Genomic DNA, 24,029 nt, shown 5'->3' with positions numbered 1-24,029 from the left:
CCCCCCAAAAATGTTGTGTGAACAATAACTATCTATCTGAAAATGATTATGAACGTCTATTTCTAGGTCAGGTCCCCTCATACCCACAATCCCCTCTGGAACAGATGAATATGCATGTGACACCTGTTCTACACATTTTTACATAATAGCAGCGAAGGGATGTTCCTTTGTCTACCACAGCACTTGTTGAGGGTAGAATGAGGAACTGTATATTTTGTCCTCTTTCTTTGTCCGTCATGTTCATAGTGAATATTACATCTTGACCACAATAGAAGGTTCAATCCAAAGGCAACCAGTTATCTTATATGTTGCCATGGCAACTGGTCCAGAGTTTGGTTCGATGGTAGGAGGAAAGGGGTGGGTTAACATGGACAAATATTGTCAGGCAGAGCAGCACAGACTTAACATGACTTCCAAGAATGAGATTTTGGATACGTGTTCTCATGCAAGAGTTCTGCGGTCGTTGAACCAAAGATGTACACGTAGTACCATGCGTGATATCATTTTCTTTTTCCTCTGTATTTTCTAATGCTCGTTTCAACATCCATGTGCCCACATTTTCATCAATTATTTAAGTTCACTTGATGCATATGATGTAAATGCTTTGTCTGGTAAAAGGCGTAAAAAATGTTTTATTCAGACTATACTTGTTCAATTTGACAGCAACATTTTTCGGATTTGTCATATTTGTAGTTGCTATAAATATTTTTGGGCCATTTAAAGAGAATAAAACGGGGGGGGGGGGGTGTCAACTAAAAATCCATCAAAAGTGTTTTGGAAACACAAAGAAAAATTTTAGAAATTATAAAGAAGACAAATATATTACTTGAACATCATCATACTGAATGATATTTTTTTCAGCATGAAATTGCCAAAATGTCTTTTCAAAGGTTAACAGGTTTCCTTGCATAATTTGAATACTAGGAAACTGCTAATGTTTAAATTTCACAGACAGGACATACATGACGTATTCCCAATTCTCACAAAGTTCTACAGAATTTGATGTTGGCTGCAAAAGGTACATAGTATCTTTAATGGTTTTTATTTCCTTTTTTTTTCTTGCAGGGTGTGGAACAGATCGTCTGCAGCACCATCAGTAGTTGCGGAACCTGGGTAGCTTATTCGGATGTGGAGAAAATCAGATTCTATCACGTCACTCACAACCCACTCTCAATAACTAGGGTGAGTTCTTCATTATAGGTTTGATTGAAAGTCTACCAATCATTTAAAGCCCCACTGCACTTATAGCTACTTGCGCCCTCTATACAACCAACAATGCCAAAGCAGTACCCATTGACCCTTTTTCTTATGTTAATTGAGAGCTATGATTTGATGAGATAACCACCTGTCAGTGACCATGCAGGGATGTCTAAACCCTCCTGGCCAAACTAGTGCCAAACTATTCTAACCAGGCTATTTCAGACCAAGTTTTTACCGAGGGGGGGGGGGGGTCAATATGACCCCCCTCCCCCCCCCCCCCCTTTCATCCACGCGAGTGCATCGATTAGTCTACTCACTAGTCACTCCATCTATGCTTTAAATTGAGAGTTTATTTAAACTTGCAAAATACTTGTCATTAATGACACAAATAGTTAGGGATTAGTCCAAATCTTTTTCGGACTATGCATCACACATTATCATCAAGAGCAGAAATTTTGAGGGAGAGCAGGAAAAATATATTCCAACTTGAAAAGTGTTCATGCTGTATCTTGGTGTGATATTAACAAAAATGGGCACAGGGGTGAAGGCAAATATCTTTCTCTTTTCTACATCAATTTTTTATGATAATGGCGTAATAGAAGATTATATTTTTAATTTACTGTACAACATCCTGATGAGCAGTGCAAGCATCGAATAAGACATGATCACTCAGCGTACCTGCCGACCCTTCTAAATAATCCAGAATATTCAGATTTTTAAAAATTCAGGTTTTTTTTTTGGGGGGGGGAGGGGGGTTGTTGCTACTTACTAAAGCCAAATTAAGCTTGTTTTATCATGTGCAGCGGATTTGTATTCGCTTTTTTGTACGCATGTGCGAACGCCTGTTAAGGATACAGATTTCTTATTTTCAAAGGCATACCATGCTAGAAATTCCAAATTCTTGTTTTCAAATGTTAGCAGGTATGACTCAGTGGTAGAGCAGTGGCTGCACAACTAGGAGGTCCTGGGTTTGAATAAGAATGAATGCTGTAGTGCCTTGCAGTAAGGTATCAGTAATTGTTTGTAGACAGCAGGGCTCCTATCATATTGCAGAGTTAACACCCTCCCGCCTCCTAACAGATGACTTCTTCATTACCAAGTCCCTGAGTTAGGACCTAAAGCTGTAGGTCCCCTTTGTTTCTTACATACAAGCATTCATCCTCTCTCTTTAATGTTGAGGTACAATAATAAGTCATTAATCGTTTCATTCCAATTCTTTTGTATCACAGGTCCCAACCATCCCTTCTAACCTGCATCCAGCGCATCACCTGGCCTTCACCCCGGACTCTTCCAAGTTAGTCTCGGCAGTTTGCACGGGATCAGCGGGTCTTCAGCTCCTCACCGTGGACGGTCCAGACGGTGTGGACTGTCCCCAGCCCCTGGTCCAGTCCTTACCCATCACAGAGGTGCAGGGGCCGTACACGGCGCTGGCGGTCAACGGGGACGGGGAGAGGGTGGCTGTTGTCGGGTCAGAGGGCAAGGTAGCTGTCTTACCTCTCAACAGTAAAAAGGTGAGAATAAGGTCAAAGGCCAACTTTCAAGGTGTTCGTCATACCACCAAAGCTTTTTATAAAGAAGTTTTTGTACACAAGTGATACTCTTATTTTGTAATGTTTTTGACTCTCTTGTATTTTTTATACTTTGGGAACTATGCCTTACAAGTATTTAGCAAACTTTTTAGTAGTTTCCGTTTTTCTTTAATCACATATGTTGACAGACTCTGTATATCTCACACTGTGTATATCCTTTTCATTGTATTGTGTTTGTTTTTTTATGATTGAGAAAAATAATAAATTGAACCATTGAATCATTGACTATGATTAATGACTTAGTAATGAGGATTATTACTTTCCCAAAAGGCACAAATTGGGCTTTGAAGATGGGCCCCTAGATTACAAGACCACTGCTCTACCACATCTGGGCCCCATCTTACAAAGAGTTTATATCAATCGCAATTATGTACATAAGAGATAGGAGACTGCAAACTTGCAATTGATTGGAGGACTAGCCATTGGTTTGGATCAATTGTATCTCTCTGTATAAGACGGGGCCCCGTTTTAAGTTGACAGGTACATGTTAGACCTTCAGTATCAAGAATTATTCAATGCTTCATTTAAAGCAACATTTTAATTGCAGTTGCTACCTAATCATCTATCCATCTGTTTTTCTACAAAATGAATGAAAGAAATTCATGTCATCTGTGATGACTACATAACTTTCTGTGTCTTTGTCACTTTTTCTATCAAATATCGTTAAGATCTGTTGTGAGTTGAAGGTAAAATTTAAAACTGCAGTACCAAGTGTTATTAAATGCTCTAATAAACCTTTTAATTGCAAGTTGCCATCCATCCATGGGTCACTTTGTTATCAATATGTGTCCAATTTACAGATCAAATCAGTAGTGCTGCCTCACACCAAGGTTCATCCATGTTGCTTGGCCTTCCACCCGTCCAGCAAGCAACTAGCGGTAGCTTACACAGACAGAAATGTAAGTACCGTAAATCTCCGTGTATAAGGCGCACTTTTTTGCCGCCGAAAAAATTTGAAAGTCGGGGGTGCGTCTTATACACAGGTACGAGTTTTAGTTTTTTTTAGTTTCGATTTATGGCGCTATGCCTGGCAATGTCGCATATGTTTTCTATGTTTTCTATAACAAATGGTGTACCACAAGGTTCTATCCTAGATACTCCATTATTAGAAAGATAGAGGATGCTATTCATATCATGCATGATTATTGATGTTTGGCATAGAACACGGTGCTTCTGCTAGGTGATGTGAAGAGGCTGGTGTGGGACACTTGGTATCATGAAGCCTTAGACTGTTGTTACTATTATTTGTGACAAGTTCCCAACTTCTACTGCACCTCGATGTAAAATGAAGGTCCTTCCCCGCCTGGGTTTTCGGCAACAAAACAACAACAACAACAAAACAAAAAAACTATTTTTTTTTTTTTTCCCAAAAAAATAGGGGTGTGCCTTATACAGAGGTGCGCCTTATACACGGAGATTTACGGTAGTAATTGACTAATCAACTCCACAGCAACACATCCATCCAGGTAGATTTCCAAATTAGTCGTTAATAAAAACTCCTAAGCGTGATACTAAATTTGTGTAAAGATTCTCTGGAATAGCGCCATCTCAAGTTCAAACCAGTTGTAATTGCATGATCCTTGCTTACAACTTCACATTTCCCGGACAAATGAAAGATTACAAAATTGAACGCTTGTAACTGCTCTCTTTCAATACATATGTATTTTGGGCATTCAAAATTTGTTTAGATACTGCTAGGTTTTATTTTAGAACACAAGCACAAATTATTGATCAGAACTTATGTTAAGATTTGCAGCAATTGTTTATATAAGAAATTTATAAGGGTAACAAGAATGATAACATTCTTGTTTAGATAGCGCTTCATACATCAACGATGCCTTTAAGCACTCTACAGATGTATTATATATCTAAGATATCAATCATATTATTATATTCCCCTGATAATAATAATAATCATAATAATCTTTTATTAAGTTAAACTGAAAATGGAAATTCTTTTTGCCCAATTGATCGTGAGCCCGGCAGCCACTGAGCAGCGCTAGATCAACGTTGCTCTATCCCTTATTGTTGAATGCCAAACAAGGTAGCAGCAAGTCCCAGTCTTTTAACGTCTTTTAGTATGACGCGGCCGGGGGTTCGAACCCACGACCTCCCGGTTGTGAGGCAGACGCTCTACTGACTGAGCCAACACCCCTGATCGTGTAAAATGTCTGTGAAAAACTAGCAGCTACTTTATGTCATGCAGAAATATAGAAGAATGTGATGATGTTCTACTTCTACCATTGAACTACCCTCCAGCACCTGCAATATGAAATTTTCCATGTGTTTAGATTTATATATATACTTCATCCTTCAGATTGCAGAATATGACATCACCAAGCACGAGTACACGCCCTATGACCGGTCCGTCCACAAGCAGGGTCTCCACCAATCCTGGTTTTATTCACTTTGTTATAATTTTATATTTGTTGTAAGTGGATCATCATAACTTAACATGGCGTGTAAAATTTGAATTTCAATGGTCTTCCTCAACTTCATCCTCTAGATCGCAGAGTATGACATCACCAAACACGAGTACACCCCCTGGAGCCGGTCCGTCCACAAGCAGGGTCTCCATCAAGCTTGGCTGGAGAAGACCAGTGTCATCCATCAGATGACCTTTGACCCCTCCGACCCTGACAAACTCCTGGTCCAAGACGGGACCTGGTTGACCGTCATAGACAAGACCAAGGTAGGCTTAGTAGCTTAACATGCTATTTTTGTTTATTACTAGGGCATTAGTAAGAATTACCCACACAAGGTACCTTTGGAATGGTCTAACACGCCCGAGGCGATAGCCGAAGGTGTTTGGACTGTAAGCAGTCTGTTGCTTGGCGTATAAGAACAAGACAGACACAGTGTGGGTCTGGAATCGTCCAGATCGCATCCCTCCCTCACTCCAAATCAAACTCTTCCTATAATCCAAGTTTTGTCCCAGAATTCAATTGAGTGGTAATGGACCCCCCGTGGAGACCTCTCCCCCGCAGCGTTCTCTCCAAAATAACACTTTTCTTGAAAGGTAGCTCTGTATCACCCGGGTCAAGGGTTAAACGCAGCTAACATCCAATTTATGCGGGCATTTATCACTTGTCTTGAACGGAATCATAAAAGCTATTGGTGATGTGTTTTTGAGAGTTAAAGAGAAGGATGAGACCTGGTAAGGCGAACATTTTGTTGACAAAATGTTATCGTCTCTTTTGTTTTGTTTATTTTTATTTCAAGTTTAGTTTCATTGACTACATGAAATAAATTTGCATTTGAAATTGGTGTTTGTTTGTATGGCCTTAAGAAAATACAGATTCTGCACAAGTCGTCAACAAGTCATGAAAACAGATTTTTTGTTAATTTGTATTTTTTATTGTTATGCAATCTGTATCCTCTTTGGATCTATCTTGAATTCTTAAATAATAATAAAAATCATGATAAGGCCTATAAAAAAAAGATGTTGTATTGCCTTTTAGGTGCCAAAACATGGGTCGGTCGGTCAGAAATCTTTTTCTTTTTTTTAATTTCTTTTTTTTTATTTTTATTTTTTTATTTTTTACTCCCTCTTTTGGTTGGTATTTCTCCGTTTTGAATGCTTTAAAACGTTTTTTTTCTTCTAAAAAATGGTTTTAAAAACAAAAGCTTTTTTTAAAAGCCGACAAAGGGCAATACAACGTCTTTTTTTTTAGGCCTAATGATGATGATGATTATAATAATGATCATAATGATGGTGATGATGATGATGATGATGATGATGATGATGATGATGATGATGACGATGGTGATGATGATGATGATGATGATGATGATGATGTGCGTTACAGAATATCATTACCCAGTTTAGGCTTTCCCTCACACAATGTATGCAAATTCTCAAATCCCTGGGGAGCATTAAAGGGCATACGTGCTGTGTCGGGATCGGTGATCGAACCTATGACCTTTGCATTTCCAGTCAAGAGCTTAAACCACTCAACTACATCACCTTTACTTTATATCTCTTCTCCCCTCCCTCCCCTCTCTCTCTCTCTCTCTATCTCTCTCTTTTTTCTTCTCTCCCTTTAATTTTCACATGCAAACATGAAAGGGAAATCCAACCTATTCTAGAGGAAAGCTGAAATATTAGAGAAGTAGACTGGTGAAGGTTTGAATGAAATTAGACAAAACATTAGAAAGTTACAATTACAATTTTTGAAAATTGTAATCACTATAGGTAAGGGCTCTTCAAATTGGATAAATTTGTAATGTCTCGGTGATGTAGAAAAAAAATTAAAATCCAAAAAATTATGACTCATAAGGGTCTAGTTAGGCAACCTATAATAACATGCTAGCCATAACATATTTTGAGTAATGCCCCAATGAGAAGGCACTTACAGACAAACATTCATAACTTTCTAATCATCGGTCAAATTTACTTCAGTCTTTCGCCATTATGTTTTTCTCTTATTATTCTTCTTTCATACAAAGTAACTTATTACAAGGGTCATATTGCCCTTTAACTGTAATAGTGTATCTTGTATGTTTATAGTATATGTTTCAAGGTTCTTCGCAACCAGCCTGCTCATTTGTGCAAACAAATTTGCAAAATTGAAAAATACATTAAACTCTGACTAGTCATGTTTGGGTAAGCCACCCATTTCAACAATTATTCTAAAAGATATCGGCAAACAAAACCAACATTAGGCAAGTGCAAATTGATGTCGTCTGAGCACCCTATATCCGCTCTGGATTCATCATTATTGTACACTTCTCTTGTCTAGTCAATCAAGTGATATAATTTTCAATTTTTTTTCTTCTTTAATGTGGCCAAACAAAATTGGCACCAGGCAAATAAAAATTGAAACAATACTGAGAAACCCTGCATCCTTCCTAGTTTCATCAACCGCACTTCTCACTGCTGATGTATACTGCGTTTGCCTTTATATCTTGTTAATGAATAGATATACAGGATATGAAGTTTTAAAGAAGGAAAAGGAGATCCAGATTTGTGTCATATTAAAGAAGAAGAGCTCAATGAACATCTGAGCCACAAAGGACCAAACAAACAACAAATACATTACATTACCCTTATTTTATTAGGACAAAGGTTTTGTATAATTTGTAAGTCACACCTACTTGCATACAAATGCTCAAAACCATGAAAATCACAGAAAAATATCTGAAGTTAACTATGGTTTGTGTGTTTTTATGCCTCCGTTACGAAGTAGCCGGAGGCATCATGTTTTCGGGTTGTCCATCCGTACGTCGTACCGTCCGTACGTACGTCCCGTTCTCGTGATCGCGTTATCTGAAGAACCGATTGATGGATTCCTGCCAAACTTTGGTCATGTGTGTATCATGCAGAGCTGATGAACTGAATAGATTTTGGGGTCACGAGGTCAAAGGTCAAAGATCACAGGGCTCATTATGTATGCAAAAACAGCTCGTGATCGCGTTATCTGAAGAACCGATTAATGGATTCCTGCCAAACTTAGGTCATGTATGTTACTTGCAGAGCCGATGAACTGATTAAATTTTGGGGTCATGAGCTCAAGGTCAAAGGTCATGCAGCTCATTATGTATGCAAAAATAGCTTGTGATCGCATTATCATTAGAACAGATTGATGGATTCCTGCCAAACTTAGATCATGTATGTATCTTGCAGAGCCAATGAACTGAGTAGATTCTTGGGTCATGAGGTCAAAGGTCATGGGCTCATTATGTATGCAAAAATAGCTTGTGAACGCATTCTCATTAGAACTGACAGGATTACTATTTAACTCAGGACATCTTGCAGAGCCAAAGAACTGAGTAGATTTTAGGGTCATGAGGTCAAAGATCAAAGGGTCATATATGTATATGAGAAATTGCTTGTAATCACGATATTCTGAGAACCCATTAATGGATTACAATTGAACTGGAATTTGAAAAATTTCTGCTGTTTTGGTTTGTAAAATTGCTCTTTGACGGAGGCATCATTTTCGACTGCGCGCAGTCGAAGTTCCATCTAGTTTAATTTTGTTATTGCTTCCCCGCATCAACTGCTGAAATGCGCTTTATAAAAATGAACTATTATTATACATACATGAATAGATCTCCTCTGTAGAGCCCACCTGCCTACAGTGGTCACCGATAGTGCCTCCTGAAGGAAATATGTGTTGAAGAACCTTTCTAGAAAGGCCACATGTCTACAGTCATCAATTTTTGTGTTTCCCTTGGACGGCCTTAATAGACAGGTTTGACTGTGTTCATAAGACTCATAACACCTGGCTGGAATGCTCCCCAGGGAGTGGAGATTGTGGGCAAGCACTGAATCCAATAACCAGGGTAATAGTATATTTGTAAAGCACATTGTATTAAACGCTATATAAGAGCTAAATATTATTATTATCATTAACACCTGACAAGCCGCGATCTCATCCTTTGATGGTCGATCGATTTTGGAGGTGTGACATGGGGCATGGAGCCCCAGAAAAACGCTTGCCTGCTGTCAGTCATGCGGACTTATTCAAGGTCAGAGTAGAGCCAAGTTTAGCTCACAGGTGCTGTGACACAAGACAACGATGCCCCTAATCCCTCATTAAAAGCCAGACAGGAAGGATCATCGACTCTGACATTTTTGGAAGCCTTTCATCAAATGGACAGCCCCTTGGTGTCCAAGTCTATCACGGAATGCCCCGTGTAATGGCTGAGAAGGGAAATAATGGTTGCCAGACCTTTTTACATTTGAGGTTTAGTCACCATCGTGCCATTATATATTGTGAAAGAAATTGTCGCAGAGCAAATGGAAAAGGTTGATTATAAATGCGGTACATATGAATCAGGGGAAAAATTAATATTTCTTTTTCGGGGGCTACTTTTTAAGTTTGCCTGCATAAAAATAACACTCTAAAATTGAACTCTATGCAAATTTACGGGGGCTCTTTTGGGCATTTCGGGGGCAAATTCGCCCTGAGCCCCTGTGTATTTTTTTTACTGATATGAATTGATATATATCGTGAGGTTTTGAAATCATCAAAGTATTTCAAAGGCAACGTTTAACAATGTTTCCAGTTTGACAAATCTGAGATGCATGGCCCTACATGTTCTCAGTGTCTGTGATATGGTGTAATATTAAAGCCCTTTCAAAATTTGCGCTTTAAAATGATTAGGAAGTGCCTCAAAAAGTAAAAAATCTTCGGGTGACCAGTTTTACCATACTCATTTTTCTCAATAGATTAGTTTTTGTGATATATCACTGTTTCCATTCAATTAAACTAATATTCTGAATCACTACAAGATGTAATCTCCATTTAAAAATAACTCTTTTTCAGACACTTGCTCTAGAAAATTCTATTTGTATTGAAGAGATTCCAGAAAGCTGTTTATTTAATACCATGTTTGAGATGAAAACATGATGCCCTTGACGGCACCTGAGACTGCATGGCTTCACGTGTCTAGGATACTATCCTTGTGAAGCCTTTCAGTTTGTGCCCACTCTTGTTCTTAATCCTTTGACTACTGAAATATCTTATTACCATAGGCTTAATACTGGCGATGGGTCTTTTCTTGTTTCTCTCTTTCTTTTCCTTCTTTTCCTTCTTTTCCTTCTTTTCCTTCTACTCCTTCTTCTTCTTCATCCTTCTCCTTCTTCTTCCTTCTCCTCTTCTTCTATTCGTCCTCTACTTCTACATCTTCTTCTTCCTCTCTTTTTCAGACACTTGCTCTAGAAAATTCTATTTGTATTGAAGAGATTCCAGAAAGCTGCTTAATTAAAACCATGTTTGAGATAAAAATATGATGCCCTTGACGTCATCAGAGACTGCATGGCTTCACGTGTCCAGGATACTATCCTTGTGAACTCTTTCAGTTCGTGCCCACTCTTTGACTACTGAAATATCTTATCTTATTTTGAGGCACTTAATGATCATTTTGAATTGCAATTTTTTTAGGGCTATAATATTACACCATATCACAGACACTGATAACACGTAGGGCCATGCATCTCAGATTTGTAAAACTGGAAACATTGTTAAACAATGCCTTTAAAGGGATCGTTTAACAATGTTAAATCTGAGATACATGGTCCTACATGTTACCAGTGTCTGTGATATGGTGTAATGTTGAAGCCCTAAAAAAATTGCGCTTCAAAATGATCAAGAAGTGCCTCAAAAAAGTAAAAATCTTTGAGTGACCGGTTTTACCATACTCGCTTTCCCCAATAGACTGTAGTGTAATGAAAACCATTCAGTGAACGGTTTTCAAAATTTGTAATTCCAATCATTAATATCTTGATAATCAGACAGGCGATCGGCTTGTAAAAGTCATGGAGTTCCTGACTGGCCTAAAGGTTTATAATTATCATTGCAGCATGAGCTAAATCAAGGATTATTTCCAAAGGATGTAAGACAGTTACCGGATCCCTTTAATGTTACTCCTACAGGGCAATCACCACCACAGAGTGCATCGCTATGATGCATCAAGGTATAGATAGGTGTGCGCCATCAATCAAGCTAGTTTCCCTCGCATTCTGCACCAAAGAGTAAACGGCACAGTCTCCTCCCTCCGACATATATCAAATTGGCAATGCTATTCAGCAGCCAGCCAGCGTACGCTGCAACCCTCTTCCTTCCTCCCCCACTGCGGGTTTAACGGGCAGGGAGCGAGGGAGAGGAAGATGGGACAGGGAAGGGGGGACCGAGGTATCTTTGCTGGCTGGCTAGCTAGCTGGGTCTGCGGCATCACGTTTGCGTCTGGTAAGACCATTAATTAGTTGGGGAAAACGGGGACAAGGCTGCTGTCCCAATTATGCAGCAAATGAGACTGGTTCGTCGCTAATTTGCTCTACCCAGACACTCGTTAGTGACAGGTTGAATGAACCCTCCCGGGATCTTCTCGCCCTTTATGCCATTTGCTCTCTTGCTTTTTCCTCTTTTCTGTCTCTTTTTTTTTTCTTCTTCTATAGATGCTCCTTGTGCCTTGTGAATTTGTCGATTCTTTTTCACGTGTTATCAATATTGAACCGTCTTTTGTCTGCAAATGTGGTAATGTCATTCACCGGGATATTAATTTTCTGGCAAAAAAAGATGTCTCCCCCTCTCTCTCTCTCTCTCTCTCTCTCTCTCTTTCTCTCTCTCTTTCTCTCTCTCTCTCTCTCTCTTTCTCTCTCTCTCTCTCTCTCTCTCCTCTTTTCATATACCCAGTGCTCACTCTTTATCTCTCATTCTCTTACTGTTGCTCTTTTCCATCCAAGTGCTGCTTTACCTTGTTACAGGTTTGGAGGCCTATGTATTATTTGTAATGTAGGGCCTGAATTTTTGTATCTGTACCCACACTTACAGAAGCTCTGTATTCTTGAAACAAAAAAGATGTAGAAATTATTTTCTATTCTTTGCAAAATTTGACTTAACTAATTTCATATCTAATGTAGAAAGCATATATACCACTTAAAATCCACCGACATTTTTCTTCTATTTAAAAAAAAAAATTTATATCAGAATTTTTATTTTCAAAAGCATTTCTTTAAATATGTCAAATGCAGTTTAGCTGATGCCTTTTTGCTCCAAAAACAAATGCTTTGGGCATGTGTTCCCCCTTCAGACAGGCAAACTCTACTTCTTTTTTTTTCCTGATTTGTAATCTGCTCTTCTGGTGTTCTTCTTTATCAGTATCGTTAGCATGGATAGCGTAACACATGGTCATCATATCAGGGGAAAAAATACTGAACAAATTTGGGGGCTACTTTTCAAGCCACGCTTGCATAAAAATAACACTCTTTATTTTGTTTTGCATTGAATTTTGGGGTGCTCTTTTATGACTTTCGGGGGCTCCTTTTGGCATTTCAGGGGCTAATTCACTCTGAGCCCCCATGTATTTTTTTCCCTGCATCATATTTTTTTCATTAGGGCCAATCATTTCAGAAGATTTTGAAGTACAACCCCTCCCTCTCCCTTATCCAAAGGTGTCCAGATAAAAACTGAACAGAAACATAATGCAGCAATATAAAGATGAAATGATAAATAATTTCAGAGAATTTAGTTTTTAGCCCTTAAGGTATCTGTCAAATTACTTATAATGGATATGCCTGAGAGAAAAATTATTGCTGGTGTGAGCATGATCACAATTGAATATATATGTGACTGAGGTTCTGTAATTACTTTCTTGTAGTAAATTGTGGTTTCTTCGCTTGCAGGAGAAATTATGGATTTTAATGTGTTAATTCTGGTATTCTTGTAGACTAAAACATTTTTTTTTTAAAGCAATCTCAAGGAGGTATATACAGGGCCTTGTACAAACAGCTGATTCTTGGTTTTACTGGTATTACATATTCAAATTTTATGAATACTTTTGAAACAAATATTGTTCTTGACAAGCTGAAGGCTTGCCCGAGGCTTCCTCGATATAGCAACAAATAACATGTATGCAGAATGGATTCCAAGTATTGTAGTTCATTCATAAGTATCAGGTTAATGGAGCACCTCGTCACGACCCCCAGGAATGAAATATCCATAAATTTGAATGCTTTGAATTATTTTGTCACATTGTAATCATTTGATATTCCACTTAAAGGCCATCTGTACTAATTTGGCCAGAAGGGATTAGACCACACAGCGAGGTCACTGACAGGTGGCTATCTCATCAACTCACCTCTCAAATAACATAAGAAATAGAGGATCATGGGGGACCAACAGGCACCTATTGGGGAAGTTTTCTATATAGAGGGAGCAAGTAGCTACAAGTAGTGCAGTAAGGCTTTAAAGAGGATAAAAATTACATCAGCTTAGTATCTTGAGTATCTTGATTCATCGACTAAAATCAAAGAAGCCAATAAAGAAATACGAGGGAAACCAAAATTTACCATGGCTTGAATATAAACTGGTATTAGACCTGTACTTTTTCTTCCAATAATTATTCCGTCTTGTTAATTTCTTTCTCTTTATCATTAGCCGTTGCCAAGAGCAAATGAGAGACTGCTAGCTCCAAGGGCGGGCAAGAGACGACATGATGGCACCTCACGAGGTTCAGAAGACAGAACGCACGGCTTCTCAATATGCAAGAAATACAAGGTAAGTGCCATCTTGCTTTGTTTTTAGGGGGGCCTTATTGTAATTTGTTTGCTTTGTTTATTTAGATTTTATTTTATAAATATTTTTTGTTGTGCTTCGTTTTATTTTGTTTTGTTTTTGTTTGTTTTTGTTTCATTTGTGGAGTTTGGGTAGTGAAAGTAGTAATGAATTGATATGATATAAGAATCAATGCAACATGTTCTAAGACTTATTTATTCAAACAGCTGCACATTATACAGAGAGTAGTAGTAAAGACAGTCAAGTTTTCAAGGGATTTCTTCCTTCCAGTTTAATACCTGTAAACTAAACCTGGATCGAGAGCAGGAAGTGTAGGTTAATGTCTTTCAAAAAGAGGTTACTGCTGTGGCAGGGATTTGAACCCTTACCCTATGATCCGTAGTCTGGCCCTGTCCACTAGTCCCAGGCACCTCTTAAGATGTTGCCATGATTTGTAATTAACAATACCGCAAAAGAATTTACATATTGATAAAGTATTTCAAATTCCTTCAAAGTTGACTTAGCAGTAAGCATTAATTTTTCATTGACATTTGACAGTGCATGATGATTGCTTTTCTGCTGACGAGGATTTATTACATTTTGTCTCTTCATCGCCATAATGGTATCGGATAATATGATTAAAGGCAACGTCAAGTATTTCAGACCTAATTCAGGTCGTCTCATTCAGCCTGTATTATAACCTGATATTGTTGTTAGCAATGGAAAAATTGAAATTTTACAGCCCATGTTAAGTGTTTCAGTTTTTATCTTTTACCTTGCTCAACAAAGTATATGTCCCTGAAATTGGTGTATGAGAGTCTATAATTTTCTTTTTAAAAAAAAATTTAAAAAAATTAACATAGAAAAGGACACGATACACCTAGGGAATTACGGTTTTGCATATATCCAGTTTCATCATTAAACTCTTTTTACGAGGTTTCACTTCACCATAGTGTGACACATTTATTGTTTTATGATTTAGATTTAAAAATAGATCTTGGATCTGGTGCATGCAATAGATCAAGAACATTAAAAATTAACACATTTGCGGGCTGTCTGTATGCTGTGGTCACATATTCAGACAACTTGTTAAGGCATAAAAACAAAAGGAAACTGTTAGAAAAGAGAGCAAAGGGAACAGCTACAGTTTGATAGTTTCTCATTTTCTCTTCTAGAAGTCGAAGAGACTGTGTATCTCAATATCTTGCAAATGTGTACCGAACTTTCAAGCCACATGTTTGTGTGTGGTCCCATATACCCATTTCTGTGTGCAGTGTACGTGATTTTCAGGAAGATTGAGTCGACTCTTTTCATTTTCATTGTTCGAAAAATACCACAGAATACACCAGCTGTATTGCTTCCCGACGGTGTTTTTTTTTTTTTTTTGTCAGAATACAATCAAAGGAATCTAGTACTTGGCTTAATCTTTGAGGCTACTGAAAAGCTTTTCCAGATAACTTTCATCATATTTAAAATCCAAGCTGAAATCTTATTTTTTTAAACAATACCTGTACTTGGCACTATGACACTCATCCAAACTTTCTCGTCCAAACTTTCTCATTATTTCTATTTTTCTTGTGCGCCTCGGAATAGCATTGTCTAAATAGACGGCGCTTTACTTATTACTTATTAAGACGAAACGAGAAAATGTCATGCCTCTAGGTAAAACTTGTTACAGTTCATTTCAAAATGCTTGTTTAATACATCTTGCCTGTAGTATCTATCGTTGGCTGCCAGCAAGAAGGCTGTAACTGCCGCTTATGATACACACAACACTTACTGCCCTCTTGCGGGCTGGGCTACAGACATTATTTGTTTCTCTTCGCCTCTTACCAGCTCAATACTCCTCAATGACGAATGAGTCACTGTACAGAGGGGGGGGGGGGGGTGATCTGAATGTTGATAGGCTTAGCAGCTTGTGACATTATCAAGCTCATGCAAGACTTGGTTTAGAAAAGAGCCCTCGAATTCTCTCTTTTCAGGCAAGCTAATTGAACATGATTGTCAATAGCCTGCTGTGAATTCGCTGCTTGCTTGACAGCTAATGAAACAAGTTTCATAGTAGGCCGTGTTTGTATTATGCGATAATTTAGCAGAGTTTTCTTCTGACTGAGTTTGGTAAGTTTCTAGAGGATGTACCGGAATGCGAGACAGCTTGAACAAGAAACCCTCAAACCAGAAATGTTCGTTATCATGAAACTTTGCAGGTTACACCAGTTACTGCAAATGATGATTTACAAGATGAGATTGTTATAATGGCCAATTATTTGCTGTTTTAACGATCATTACCCATTGTAACGATTGAAAAAAGCTCCAGGTCACTAATGTTTCTGGATTTACCGTATATGCACATTCAAAGGTCATTCTATTTCTGTGATTGATAATGTAAATTGAAAGTTTAGTTTTCTCCAGGGTTTCCTTGTGCATGCTCAAAGATGATACAAACATATATTCCTTTTTACACGAGTGGTCGAAATGACATGTCAAACACATACATAGTCTCAAATGTGCAAACATTTATGATACAAAATTCCAGTGCCAATCTTTGTGGAAACATTTGAGAGTAAGTTTTTGGAATAAGCGCAGCAACGCCGGCAAAACTACTGAATTTTTTTTTTTTAAATTTTAATTTCCAGGAAATTTTTTGCCAAAATGACCTCACCTAATACAGAGTAATTGTCTACCATTTATCAGTTCCACCAAGTAAATTTCCTAAATTCTTGTGATTTTTGTTTGTTTAAAGCTTCACATCAAATTAGTGGAATGTTTGCATTCACACTTCCAAGATGACACTCGTAAGTACTATTCAAGGAATTTTCATTTTGTGTAAATTCACCTTCAAGTATTGTTTTTTAGACCTAGTCCAGGTTTATTTCTGAAGGTTAATTTCCTAAATCCAAGGTGCATTTTTTTGTTGGAACTTTTTAAAGTAACTTTTTTAAGTAACTTTTGGGAAACTGAGCATTCACACTGGCAGAACTATAACACAAGTTAAATTTCAGCAATTTATTTTCTGCCAGTTGTGACTGCAGCCTCGCATTTTAGCAGACCTAGTCCAGGTCAGTCCCAGACAGTGGGTGGACCAGAGTTAATGAATTTAAGGTTCACACTAATTGAGTAGAGACTGGTTTGATGGATGGGCCCAAGGTCAATGTACTATTATGGGCTTATCCTAGCTAGGTCTGGTTTAAAATTGGAATGAATCGATAAACCGGTCTGTTTGAAGCAGCAAGTGCTTAATTCTTCGTTAGAGTAGTCTAAATGCCCTTGTATCTCCAAACAGATGAATATAATGATGGGGTGGGATTTTTTTCCCTCTGCCTCCCTCTCTCTCTCTCTCTCTCTCTCTCTCTCTCTCTCTTTCTCTCCCTCCCCCTCTCTCTCTCTCTCTCTCTCTCTCTCTCTCTCTTTCTCTCTCTTTCTCTTTTTCTCTGCCTCTCTCTCTCTACTTTGGATAAATCAGTGAATATGAAAAGTACAAATTGATTTCAGTTCTGGATTTTAGAAATATGAGTTTGATGGAAAACTATAAAGGTACTCTTCCACTCCTTCTAAGATGTTCTAAGAAGTTCTATCATTACTAAATGGGAGAAAATAATGGCTTGATTTATGTGGATTCACAGACTTAAAGGTGCATACTCCTACTAGTGCATACTATCCGTAAGTTATGACTGTTTTTCTTTTGAGAAGTTATATCTGACGAGTCTCATTTTGAGTAGAAGCACTCCCTCTTGTGTGCATTCTCTTGCGTGTTGTCTCTCTCTCTCTCTCTCTCTCTTTCTCTCTTTATACCTGTAATCCAAAGGAAAATGCAAGAAGCTTTTTTATGTAGGTCTGATACATTCCCCTCATTTCTGCCCGGGTCCTTGCCCTTGTCTGTCTGCCTTACGTGCACTTTCCCTTCTGCCGATGTCATTTGGTAGATTCCATTCCCAGTGTCATCGCTCGCTCTGTCTCTCTATCTCTCTCTCTCTCTCTCTCTCTCTCTCTCTCTCTCTCTCTCTCTCTATCTATCTCTTTCTCTCTGTATTTATCTCCTCTCTCTTTTCTTTCTTTTTACCTTTCTCGGTTCCACTTCTCTCCTTTCTCTCCTTTCTCTTTCTTTCTCTCTCTCTCTTTCTCTCTCTCTCTCTTTCTCTCTCTCTATATATATATTTATATCTCCCTCTCTCTATGTATATATCTCAACATGTCTTTCTCTGTTCTTCTATCTTTCTTTTCTTTGTCCTCTCTCTATCAATTTCGCTCGCTCATCATCTATCTGTATACCTCTATTTTTCTCTACCTCTCCCATGTTCCCTTTGATCCTCTGACATTTTCATTTTTATACATTTTACATGTTTTGTGCTTTGCGCTCTCTTCCGGCTTATATCTCTCTGTTGCTCTCTCTATCTCTCTCCTCTCTTCTCTTCTCTTCTCTTCCCTTCTCTCTTTTTCTTCTCAGTTTTCAACCGATTACTGGTTCACTCACCCTAGCCGAAGCTTTATTTTCAGCGCAGCTTGGATTTAGACAACGGCACAAAACAAGACCAACACAAATTGTGCAATATAACTGAGCCTGTTTGTCGTAGCATTTAACGGCATGACCAGCATCGCCTCGTTTGCTGGGCTCAGACAGTGTAACGAACCGCAATATCAATCTCTCTTTCTCTCCGTCTCCATCTCCCCCTCTCTCTCTTTCTCTCTCCATCATATTTCCCCCCTCTATTCTCATCATTCTCTTTGGAGAGCTGGCAATATGAAAATTCTTGTCACATTGCATGCTCGGCGCGCATGTGTCCTCGTCGCGAGATGGGCCGATGGATGCGATCGTACCGTCGTTCTTCTCGAGGTACTAGTTGTTGGTTGTTGATCTATGGGACTCCGGTGTTAAAATGCTAGGAAGGTGTTGAACCCACTATGTGCAGCTATTCCGATCCTGTGTGTTTGCTCGCACCGTTCCCATGACACCCTAAACAGAACACTGTCTTTGTGGCTTGTCAGGGATAGTTTAACATGACAGTAATAGTGGCTCAGCAAAAAAAAACGAAACATCATCTCATTTTCCCCAATCCTTGATTGTTGTGAGCAAGAGAAAGTTGCCATAACCAAATTCAAAAAGTTTGTCTTGGCCAGACTGCAGTTCTGTGTCTAATGCTGAATTCTTGTTAGGTGAAATGATTTGTACAGTTTGTGATCAAGCAGGGAAAAAATATTCAAACAATTTTGGGGGCTACTTTTCAAGCTTGTTTGCATGACAATAACACTCCTTAATTTGATTTGCATTGAACTCTATGCACATTTTGGGGGGCTCTTTTTTTGCAGAATTTGTCCAGAGCCCCCGTGTAATTTTTTCCCTGTGATCAAGAAATTCTTAAAGTTCAGAAAATAGAGTCAGGAATTATGACAATAATTTAGATATTGTTAGATGCTATTTGAAATAGGCCAAGAAAACGAATTTCTGAAATCTGTTTGAATGTGCTTGATTTTTTTGTAAAGTAATTTCTGGAAGAAAATTGTCCCAATTCTCTCTGAAGCAAAAGATTGAAAGAGAAATATACATCTATTTTTTCATTTCATTGAATTACAACATCTCAAGTATTGTGAGAACAAAAAATTGAAAAGTCTATGCAAAATGCAAAAGAAATGTTCAAGGAACCGTTGAAAATTGTTCTGTTTGTTTTTTCCGGGCTGAATATAAATCAATGTAGAAGCTATTTTTGAGAGACCTGTGTGTTGATACTCCATAGCCTGCAGTCAGTATGAAACCTGGAGGGATACATGAATAATCAGGAGGACAGTGCTCTTGCTATTTCGCAACGAGGCGTTCGATGACCTCAACGAAATGAAGAAAAATGAAAGCATATTTGACATGATCCAATTTAAATAGGACTCAATCAGAAGACGATAGATCTTTGTTTGCGAGAAGGAAAGAAAAAAAGGAGACAAGCTACAGCGGTTAAATTTCTGCTAAATCCTAAATCGCGGAAGCTGCACGGAACGATGCTACGAACGGTGTGCGAGACGAAAGTGAAGAGAAAGAAGCACTCAATTTCCATTCCTATCTAGTTTGATCAGTCTCAAGGCTGAAGCTATTCCTCGTGCACCGACCGCGGCCAATCCCGACGACGATCCAAAATATGAAATACGCGGAAGATTGTCAGCTCATTTACTCCTGCCATTTCGGGAAGAAATTTAGATTCCTTTTTTTTTTTCTTCTCTCCCGGCTCACTCCCATCGCAATCTTCCCCCTTATTCTTTGACGACAACGACGACAAAGGGAGATACACGCGTAAGATGGAGTATTTTTACAATTATGGTTTTGAGTGGCCCAGATTTTCTCCTTGCTTGAGCCCTTACCAGACAAAACAATTTGCTGTTCTGATTTTTCGACGGGGAGAAGAAAAATTGCTGAGAGCTAAAATGCAATCGAAACGGGAGTTCAACGTCTTTGAGGGAGGGAGACAAGATATGAGATGTGCGATGAAACCATTTTTCTATGCCCTTGGTTTACCTCAGCTTCTCTTCTCTCTCTCTCTCTCTCTCTCTCTCTCTCTCTCTCTCTCTCTCTTTGCTCTATCTCTTTCTTTCTTTCTCTCTCGCGCTGTTTGTGCAGATGCAGATATTGAGTTAAATTTAGAATTGCTTCTCTTCTTGTACCATTTTGTTTGTCTTGGAATATATCTATGTGTTAGTATGCTCACTGTGCTGGATGCTTCACGTAAAGTAAAAGCTTTTGTTTCAAGGGCCTCCAAATTGTACAGCTTGAGAATGTTTCCTTTACGTAGGGATTGAACGTGTTATAAAATTATAAAGGAAGACTATCCAGCATGATAATCGTATGCTCCAGTGTGAGAGGTGTAGAGTTCAGGTGAAAATAGCATGAACAGACAGCTGAGCTCCAGAATGATGTAAATTCATTGCAGTATGGTTGATTAATAATTTACTAAATCTCATCAAGTGGAATATGGATGCTGATTATGATTTCACTCTTTAAAGATAAAGACCAGTTCTGGTCATGCGATTGCATTATGAAAGTAACGTGGAATCGATCAGAAAAAGTTGATCATCTATCATATAAGTATTGGTGTGTACTGCAAGGTTCTGGAATCATCAAAATTATAAGAAATTTGGCCCAGTCTTGGTAAAGTTACAAGCATTGTACACAGAAAGATGTATATGGGACCACACGACACGTGCGCGATATCGATCTGGTCCAAACAGATATAATATTTTACCAAATATATCAACTAGTAGGCGGTTTCTTGGCAAAATTTGTATCATCACGTATTAGTCAAAACATATTCTTTCACGATTGGTAATAAGAGCTTCCATTTCATTTTTTGAGAGGGGGGCGTTTCTAAAAGTAGTCTTTACCTTTAAAAACTATATTTCTAGCCAATTTTTTTTCCCTCCTATGTCCAAACTTTATCATAGTTTTTTTCCTTTTAAATAGAGAATTTGTAAGTGCCATTGGAATCCACTTGCCGAGTCAGGCAATTTTTAGTTACCCAGGAATGTTGCAGTCCTGAGCCGTTTTTGTTGCTCTCCCTGCGCTAGGTGAGACAAATAGTTGATTATTCATGGCAATCGAAAACAAATCTGCAGTATTGCCATTAGAGCAATTAAAATGTCCCCGCTTTGGAAGGGTATCAAGGTTTACAATTCCACTAAATGAGTAATCCATTAATGGCAATCAGGGATGACGAAAGTGTAATCTCGCCCAGACGAAATCATTTTCAGTAGGACGAAGAAAACGGAGCGAGACAATAGGTTACAAAAAAAGCACAAAGACAAGAGGGGGGGGGGGAGGGGGGAAAATTAGTAATAATGAGAGATGAACGACCAGATTAATTCTACCGAGGTCTACGGGTAAACCAGTCAACTTGTGAGAGGAGAACAAACAGTTTTCAACACCTGTCAAAAACGTGCTGCCGATTATTCTGCCGGAGAGAGATTGGCACTGGACGTGACCAGACGCGGAGCGAGCAAGCGGTGTGCAATCGTACGTGCTATTTCGCACCTTTTCATTTTTTGAGGGAGGGGGGTTTGTTGCAGCTCTTAATGTCTGTCTGTCTGTATGTCTGCCTCGATTGATATGATTGTAGATCCAGCTGTTGGTATATCTATCCATGTGTCCATCTTCCCTTATAGTCTGTTTGTGTGCTGGATCCCTGTCTCAAAGTACGTCTCTGTGTATTTATGTCCGTGTGTTTGTTCCAAAGTAATTAACCTGTCGAACTCCTCAGGTTTAAGGAGAATCAAATCACCATTTCGGGCCTTTTAATTTGATTGACGATTTTCAGTAGTTTAAGATATCGCGTTTGGATGACAATATTACACATTTGAACTAATTCACGGGATTATCCATACCCAACACACTAATGGATTTACACAGAAACCTTACATACTGCCCTCTTTATGAAGAAATATGATCATTGATAACATCTCTTAGATTTTAGAATTCATCAGTGCAATCCTAAAATGATGGCCATATAAATCCACTGATCTTCCTTTTTTTTATGAACTCCATTATGTATATTTTGTTTGTATACAATTTATTTCTCCACAAATGCAAAACATAGGGAGATACATAAAATAAAAAAAATACAAACAATACAATAATAGAAAATGTACATCATATATAAAATGACTCCAGTTGGAGCAATGTACAGTATGTTTTAAAAAGAAAAAAATCAGCACATTTCAATTTCATTTTTCCGTTGCTTTGGCTTCCTGTACCCTGGCCAACCAAAACTTGTGCAGGAGGCATTATTCTTTCCTAAATCTTCCAAACTCTTCTTTTTCCTAATTTACTGTTTCCTCTCCCAAAGCCTTTGTTATTCTTTTCTTTTCCTCCTTAAAGGTCCATGCCCACACATGTAAAAGAGTATGATACATTTTACTGTACATATCATAATATTGAAATATAGTTTATAATTTATTTATTCTGTGTTACCATTTATGGCATATTGCAGTAATGTATTGAGGATTTAATGCCAAAATATCTATCTTCTGGAGTCTTCAAAGGAGCAATACAAAATAAAACACTTTGGAAATTCATTACAAATAATTCAACTAAGTATTATATATATCTTGCACCACAAACAATAGAAAATATACCTATATATTCATATCTACAGGAGATAACTAATGCTTAATCTCTGACCTAGCACCAGCTTCCTCTCACAATACATTGGCGGGTCTTTCAACACTGAAAAGAGGGTGCAATCGTTAATGTCTACCAGACTTGCCATAATATGAGTATTTTATCACAAATTATGTCAATTTGTAAGCTTTATTTTCCTTTCCTTCTATTCCTCATTCATTCAGCAAACCATATACTAGTATTGACATAACAAACCAAAAGGTCGTTCTTTTTGTGTACTTTCTTTAAACCGAGGAAGATAATTGAGGATTATTCAGTGAAGGAAACACAACCCTTTTAATCATTCTGACACCTTCAATGAATGACCATAATATGGCCTCACGACTTCATAATAGAACCCTTTCAGTGCCCCCATTCTTCCCCGCCCGCTCAATAGCGGTCAGAGTAGGGGCGGAAGAAGGCTCTCGAGATTTGCCGGCCCGCGATTGTTACTCTGCCGTGTCAGCCCGCAATCAAGTGACGTGTGAGATGAGAATTAAGCGCATAATGCCGTGATCCAGTTTCCCATTCAGTAAGCCGTTTATTCTGCTCCCATTCCCCGGCTAATAAGTCAAGTCCAGCTGTTAAAGAGCTGGTCGAGTTCTGGTGAATATGAAAAATACTTTGTGTGTTTTCTCATCCTTCTACATGTCAGTTTGGTAGAATAGCAAAGTAGAGATTACCCCCGAGAAGGACTACTCTTCTAATGCCATCATGATTAAAACTATGATAACAAATAGCTTTAAATTTGGACCAAACTTCATGCCGCACTTCATGCCACACATGTGTGTCTAGTCCCATATACAAGTTCTCATTTCTATGTGATTTTCAGCAAGATATATTAGATTTGTTTTCTTCTTGGTCATTCCAAAAACCTTGGTGTGCATCCATACTTACATAACACTTCACCACCCTTCCCCATTGCTTTCAGACATTGGTCAGTGTCTTTCACATTGTAATCACATGACCAGACCTCAACTTTATCTTTAAAGGAAGACAGATGAAAAGTTTTTGACTGATTTCTTTTCATGCCCACCTAACCTAACCTAACCTGATTCATTATGCCACAGCTTGCTCTAGTTATTATCCCACCTGCCTCCCGATCTTCTG

General features: G+C 38.3%; 1 protein-coding gene across 1 annotated transcript in view; it reads left to right on the top strand.

Moving 5' to 3' along the window:
* The first annotated feature begins 313 nt into the window (after positions 1-313).
* LOC579132 (U3 small nucleolar RNA-associated protein 4 homolog) overlaps positions 314-24,029 on the top strand; it is a 45,116-nt gene continuing 21,400 nt past the window's right edge. The window contains exons 1-6 of the mRNA XM_030975648.1: positions 314-343; positions 1,066-1,182; positions 2,430-2,711; positions 3,590-3,688; positions 5,296-5,481; positions 13,676-13,795. Of these exons, the coding sequence (XP_030831508.1) occupies positions 314-343; positions 1,066-1,182; positions 2,430-2,711; positions 3,590-3,688; positions 5,296-5,481; positions 13,676-13,795 (834 nt within the window). The remainder of the gene's footprint in view (positions 344-1,065; positions 1,183-2,429; positions 2,712-3,589; positions 3,689-5,295; positions 5,482-13,675; positions 13,796-24,029) is intronic.

This window comes from Strongylocentrotus purpuratus, unplaced genomic scaffold (genome assembly GCF_000002235.5).
Source record: "Strongylocentrotus purpuratus isolate Spur 01 unplaced genomic scaffold, Spur_5.0 spur5_scaffold_8, whole genome shotgun sequence".
In the NCBI taxonomy this organism is placed as follows: domain Eukaryota; kingdom Metazoa; phylum Echinodermata; class Echinoidea; order Camarodonta; family Strongylocentrotidae; genus Strongylocentrotus; species Strongylocentrotus purpuratus.
This window is presented reverse-complemented; position numbering and strand designations above follow the sequence as displayed.